General features: G+C 32.1%; 1 protein-coding gene across 1 annotated transcript; it reads left to right on the top strand.

Moving 5' to 3' along the window:
- Positions 1-905: 905 nt before the first annotated feature.
- Positions 906-2644, top strand: LOC107890224 (beta-1,2-xylosyltransferase XYXT1). The gene is made up of 2 exons (XM_016814711.2): positions 906-1097; positions 1189-2644. The coding sequence occupies exons 1-2, from the start codon at positions 914-916 to the stop codon at positions 2562-2564; spliced, it is 1560 nt and encodes a 519-aa protein (XP_016670200.2). The 5' UTR covers positions 906-913; the 3' UTR covers positions 2565-2644.
- The last annotated feature ends 4294 nt before the right edge of the window (positions 2645-6938 follow it).

Genomic DNA, 6938 nt, shown 5'->3' with positions numbered 1-6938 from the left:
TGATATAAAATGACTTTTTTTAAAAATAAATTGCCTGAGAATTTAAGTACTAATCCACAACTAAAAAAACACTTTTAATATCAAAATAGAAAAACAGGAATAGTTTAGGCGCAAAATTCAGTAGTAAGCCTAAATTATATATATTCAAAGCTATTCACATTCATATCTAAAGAGTCATCCACTTTTCTGAACAAATTGATTATACAAATTTCATTTTACCCATCAAATTTGTTTCATTCACCCGCGCATAATGGGTATACATGTTTCCTGTACAAATATTTTGAATACATAATCAATAAATTTGAGAATATAGATAATTCACATTGTGATCTTTCTTTATTTTTATAAATATGAAAGAGGATTATATATATTTATAAATAATTCACTATTTTAGAATATAAATTTTAGCATGGACGGGTTCTTGATGTACCTAGAGGATTCTGCTTTATTTTCTAATAAAATTCCTTTCATTGAGAAAAAGAAAAAAAAAGCCTTTAGGTTGGTTGATACCTATCAATGGTGGATTCAAATACCTATCAATGGTGGATTCAAAAGCCGGCTATTCTTTCACAAAAACTCAACAACCCAATCATATATATATATATAGTGTTTGTCCCAACAGTCAACCGCAAAAGTCCTTGTCAAAACCCTCCCTTGAATTAAGAAAACCCACAATATAAACTATAAACAAAATCGTAGGCACCAATAATTCAAAGATAAACCCTTCCTAACTTCCTCCAATTGTCCTACGCAAAATATATAGTATCCCAAAACCCTCCCATTGATTCCCTGTTTGTTGAAATGTCACAGGCTACTTCAACGAAAGTGTCCCAACATTTCAAATTTAAAACTATAATCTTCATTTCCTTGCATTTTCATATATATAAATGACAATTATATCAACTTAAGTTGAATGCATGTAGTTTTATTCAAAGGAAATAAAATGGGTGAGAAAATAACGTATGAGACCATTTTTGCTAGAAGCTTTAGCCGCTATGACCAAAAGAAGTTAGGATATGGAGCATTTCTTGGTTGTTTGCTCATTGCATTGAGCTTCTGCATTGTCTTCAAGCCTTACTTGGGTCCTCTTCCAGTTCGTAAGTGGTCCATTTGTTCTGATTTTTCTACGTTAGTTTTTTAATCTTGTTTATGTTATTTAGTTAATGTAGCATGTTTGTTTTATTGCAGTAACTATGAGGATGTCAATGGATGTTGGTCTCAACATGTTACGGATTATGGATTCATTCAGCTCTGAGAAGCTAAGGGGTGGTGATATAAGCAGTTCCATGACAACAATTGTGACCGAAACAAGCAGTTCTGAGATTGAAATGGTGGAGGAAAGTGATACAACCGGCACTAACGAAACAATAAGCAATGGCACCAAGGTGATCAATAATAAAAACAGCAGTCAGCAAAAGGAGATGAAGACAGTTTGCCATGTAGAAGAAAGCACAGAATTTTGTGAGATGAATGGAGATATAAGAGTTGATGGAAAATCTTCTACAGTTTTCATGGCTGTTGATACCATGGTAGCAAATAGCTCGTGGGTTATCGGCCCTTATGCTCGAAGAGGAGACGAAGAGGCATTTAAACGTGTAACCAAATGGTCTATAAAATCAGGTGTCGATGCCTATGAAGAAGCACCTCAATGCGATCAAAGGCATAATGTTCCAGCCATCATTTTCTCCACCGGAGGATATGCAGGAAACAATTTCCATGACTACACCGACATCGTGCTTCCTCTATATTTAACTTCTCGACAGTTTGATGGAGAAGTGAAGTTTCTCATTACTGATAAAAATCCATGGTGGATTGAAAAGTTCCGAAATATACTACAGAAGCTTTCTAGATATGAGTTGGTCGACATTAATAAAGAAGTAAACATTCATTGTTTCACAAGTGTGATAGTTGGCCTAAAGCGTTATCCTAAAGAGCTGAAGATTGATCCATCAAAATCACCTTATTCCATGAAAGAGTTCAGGCAGTTTTTGAGAAGTGCTTATTCCTTGAAAAAAGAAAACGCCATCAACATGAAGGATAATGGTGGGAAGAAAAGGCCTAGGCTTCTCATTGTTTCAAGAAAGAGTACTCGAGCATTTACAAATACGAACGCCATTTCTGGGATGGCAACAAGGTTAGGCTACGAAGTAGTGGTAACGGAGGTGGATTCGCATGTAGCACGAGCTGCAGAAATGGTGAATTCGTGTGACGTAATGATGGGAGTCCATGGAGCTGGGTTGACCAACATGGTTTTTCTCCCTGAGAATGCAATTTTGATACAAGTTATTCCTATCGGAGGGTTCGAATGGTTGGCCAAAACCGATTTCGGAGAGCCATCCAAGGACCTGAACCTGAGATATATTGGATATAAAATTAAAACGGAAGAGAGTAGCTTGATACAACAATATCCACCGGATCATGAGGTATTGAACGATCCGTATGCCGTACAGAAACGGGGTTGGTATGAATTCAAGTCCATATATTTGCAGAAACAGAATGTGAACCTTGATGTGGATAGGTTTAGAGCCACTTTGTTAAGAGCACTTGAGCTCTTACATCAGTAAATTTTGTTCTTCTTGTTGACTACCTTTTCTTTTCTCAAGTATGTATATTCCAATTTGTTATTAAAGAAATTTCTTGGTAAGCCAATAAAGATTTTATATTAATAAAATGCCCCAGAAAAAGGATTACAATATTAAAGAATACTAATCAAAAGAAAAGTATCGTCCAAAAAAAAAATCCACTCAAACATAATAAGATGAATTTCAGCGTTATATTTGTTAAATTATTTAAAAATTAAGATTAAATCAATAAACTATTTAACTGTTCAAAATTAAATGTGAACCTATACCAAATAAAAAAATAATGTCGATTTAATGGAGGCTGAAAAAAACAAAAATAAATGATAATGTTAATGATGAAAATGAAAATTTTTATAGTTTAGTGACTAAAAATAAAAAACATGTTAATAGTTGGGTGACTAATTATATAGTTTATCCTAATAATTTTTAAGTATTTTTTTTCTAATTTCAATAAATTAAAATATCATTTTTTTAAATATTTTATAATTTTTAAATAATATTTATACTTTTCCATAATTTTTAATAATTACTATTTTATACTTTTTTTATCATTTTCCTATAATTTTTATAATTTTTGATAAATTTTATTTATATATTTTTTAAAATAATTATCTTTAGAAAATCTAGTTGGTGGCTAGAGTTCCACGTCATCACCTCTTAATTTGTTAAAGCGATGATGAAATTCAAATTTAGGAATTAATATGGATCAAGTTGTAAAAATTTATCAAGTTTAAAGAGGAAACTCAAATATAGAAAATATTATTAACTAAAAATAATAGGAAAAAAAAGTGGAAAAGCATATATTAAATCGAGTTTTTGTGTAAGACTTTTACCAAATTTGATGGAATAAATAAGGGATATCTTGTTGAAATAATATAAAAGAAAAATTAATTTTACCAAAAATAAAGTGGATTGAGAGAAGATGAAATCCATGAAATAATGCTATTATTAGACATTAATTAGGTAAGTGCATTAGAATGAAAAAGAAATACATGCTCCCCCAACCAATCAATTTCAAACATGTTTTATATATTGAATAAAATTAGAAATATATTCCAGAATCTTCTTAATATCTGTTTAGCATGATTTTATTACTATAAACAAATATATTGTTGAATCAACAACCGTATCATATATGTTTTCCAACAAAAATAAGACATTGTTGAAACGTCCCATTCTTACAAAACTACGAATTTGGAATATTTAATGATAGTTCCTGGATGGACTCATCCTACCAGTTGATGGAATTTTATTTTTCTTGTGTTTTATTAATTAACTAGCTTATTTCATATTTAATTAATTTTTAAATTGAATTATTGAATATAATTAAAATATATTAATTTATCAATTCAAATACTATAATAGAAATTTTTTAAATAATAATTAAAGTATTTTTAACATATTCAACATACTATATAATTTTATTTTATGTAATTAATGTAAAGTAATATAATTTAAAATAATAACTAATTCACATAATTAACTCAAACATTAATTAAGTGATAATTAAGATGCTTAGAATTATATTAAAATAATAACTCTATTTTATATCAATAATATTGGCACAATTTTTAAACTAATAATTGTAATTTAAAATTTAATTATTTTAATTTTATAATTATCACAATTTATATTAAATTATTGTAACACCTTATACCAGGCCTATACGATAAGGCCAAGTCTGGAGAGTCACATTGAACATTTCTCAACATAACTTTCAAACCTTAGCTTTTAAAATCTTCAAAGTCACAAAGGATTTAAAAGAAAACATAAAATGAAATTCAAAGTTTAAGATCTTACAAAGTTGAAAATACAAAAATTAACTAATAATACTAAGTGTGATAAAACAGGATGATCGAGCTCCCGATCTGCCGACTTGCTCAAGTCTGTGGATTACCTATAATTTATTCAACAAATAAAATGAATTAATACTCCAATAAAGGGACTAATTATGCATTCAAATAGAGTTATGAGTAACCCAGTAGGTTTTTAAAAAGTGAGTTAGATTTAGAGACAATTCGATTAATTTAACAGATCAGGTCAGATCACACAGCTAATAAATTGAATCATTGTCAGATACAGAACAGATGCAATTTTCATACCCTCATCCACTACACACCATTTTCGACCAACCCAACATACCAAATTGTGTATTTATTACTCATCTAGCTTTACACACTACATAGTGTCCGTATGACACATTTCAGTAATTGCAGACTAACTGTCATATTAGATTACAAATACCAGTGGTTTAGCCACTGTTTCAAAACAGAATACTTCCTCCTACAATCAGTTCTCACCCAATGTAGATGCAAATTCAAATAAAAATTAATACAGAGGCCTATGCGACCATTCATATACAATCCATACTCGTACAAAATAAATCAATATCATTATCAATTTCCATACGCAATACGCACACAGATTTTCAGCACTCAGTCTCAGATCACAGAATGGCAGTTTATATAGTTTAACTCAGCTCATATGGACCCTGTAACACCCTGAATAATTTATTTCTATTTCTGTAAAAACTTGACACAACTATGTATCTGTTTTAGTGGTTAAGTGTTCTGGATGTGTGTGTAAGGTCTTAGGTTCAATTCCCATTTTTGGCAATTTTTGTTATTTTTTATCTGAGCCCTACACTTGTTGAGTCGACTTACATAAAATTTTCTATTAACCCATATCAGAATGAGCTTGCTGGTTCGAGTGGTAAATGAGTTAGAGTGTTGGAGTCTTGTGCTCGAATCCCTACGTGAGCGAGGATGTTATTTTTGCTCGGTTGTGTGTCAGTGTTTCGGTTAAGTTAAAGTTTTGAAGGAGTTGTGAGTAATGGGGCTAGTGGCAGAAAATTAAGGGATTTTGTTAGCATGTCCTTTATTTTCTCCTTTTCAAATTTTATTTAGTTTTTTATCCTTTCTTCCAATTTGATGTCGGTTCTTGTTCCTTTTCAACTTTTTCTGTCAAATTTATTTTGTTCCTTTTCTTTCTAGTGTAATTTTTGTTTCTTTATTCCGTTCAATTTTCTTTGTTCGTTATTCCTATTATTCGCGCCAGTTCGGTAAGTCTCTCATTTCTATTTTGTGGTAATAGTGTAATGATTGTGTAGGAATCTAAATTTTGCAAACGGTTGTGTAAGTGAAGATGGTGAATCTGTAGGTTTCGCTTTGAGGTTTAACTTCCGTGTTAGACGTTTTTGGGGTGGTAAGTTTTGAGTGTTACTTGGTTTTAGGTTTGTTGAATTTGTAAATTGTGCTAATGAGACTTTGGGGCTCTATTTTTAAGTTTTGAAAGGCTCGGGAGTGGTTTCGTATCAAAATTGTAACAGGTGTGTACCCAAAATGCAGAAAATTAAACTTTGCCAAAAGCCAAAAAACTATTTTGTCGATGCCATACGAGTGCATGGTCACCCGTGTGGTTGGCCGTGTGATTGACAAGGGCACAGCCATGATCAAGACACGGTTATGTGGTGGTGTGGGTGTGGTCATGTGGGCCACATGGGCTAGGCCAACTTAAGGGTGTGAGTTTTAGGCTAGGCCATATGGGCCACACGGGTAAGGCCAATTTGGGTGTGTGGGCCCACACAGGCATGTGAGCCCAAATTTGTAAAATTTTCCCTAGGGTCGCATGGGTCGTTTCAATCGATTGTGGGCTTACCGTAGGGTCAGTAAGGGCTAATCAAACCCTAGATTATGTGATTTGATATTCTGATAGTATGCTCTGAGTAGGACACTTTTATGCATGTTTGACTATTTTGATATATGTATAACTGATATTTGTACACAAGCATGATAAACATGTTATATTTGTATCTGAATCTGTATTCTGTATTTGTTTTGGGGTGGGATTTTATATATGGAGGAAGTTTTCTAAAAGGCAACTCTCGCCTATATTCTGGCAGCTCGGCTGCATATTGTTTGATACGTGTCGTAATGACACAATATGGTATGTAGGGATGGGTGGGTGTTTTTAACCTCACATGAAGATGATGTGTAGAGGATGGGGGTAGGATTTTGCATATCTGACTCTGTTATCTATTTCTGTAAAAGACTTGGGTCCGATCTGAATCTGAATGTATATGTATATGTGATTCCTTATAAGTTGCATATCTATTTCTGTTGGGTTACACACTGAGTTTACGAAAACTCATATTTATTTGTCTGTTCGGTTTAGGTAATCCACAGACTTAAGCAAATCGGTGCGGCGAAGACTTAGCAGTGACCACTCGACCGTAAACTATTTAAACTTAGTAATTTATGGTTTATTTAAAAATTTTGGATTCATTTAAGAGTTTGTAATTTCTAGGACTCTCTGGACTATATGATTTTTAACTGTTGATATTTGGTTTGTTTGATA

The sequence above is a fragment of the Gossypium hirsutum genome, chromosome A09 (genome assembly GCF_007990345.1).
Source record: "Gossypium hirsutum isolate 1008001.06 chromosome A09, Gossypium_hirsutum_v2.1, whole genome shotgun sequence".
Classification (NCBI taxonomy): Eukaryota; Viridiplantae; Streptophyta; class Magnoliopsida; order Malvales; family Malvaceae; genus Gossypium; species Gossypium hirsutum.
This window is presented reverse-complemented; position numbering and strand designations above follow the sequence as displayed.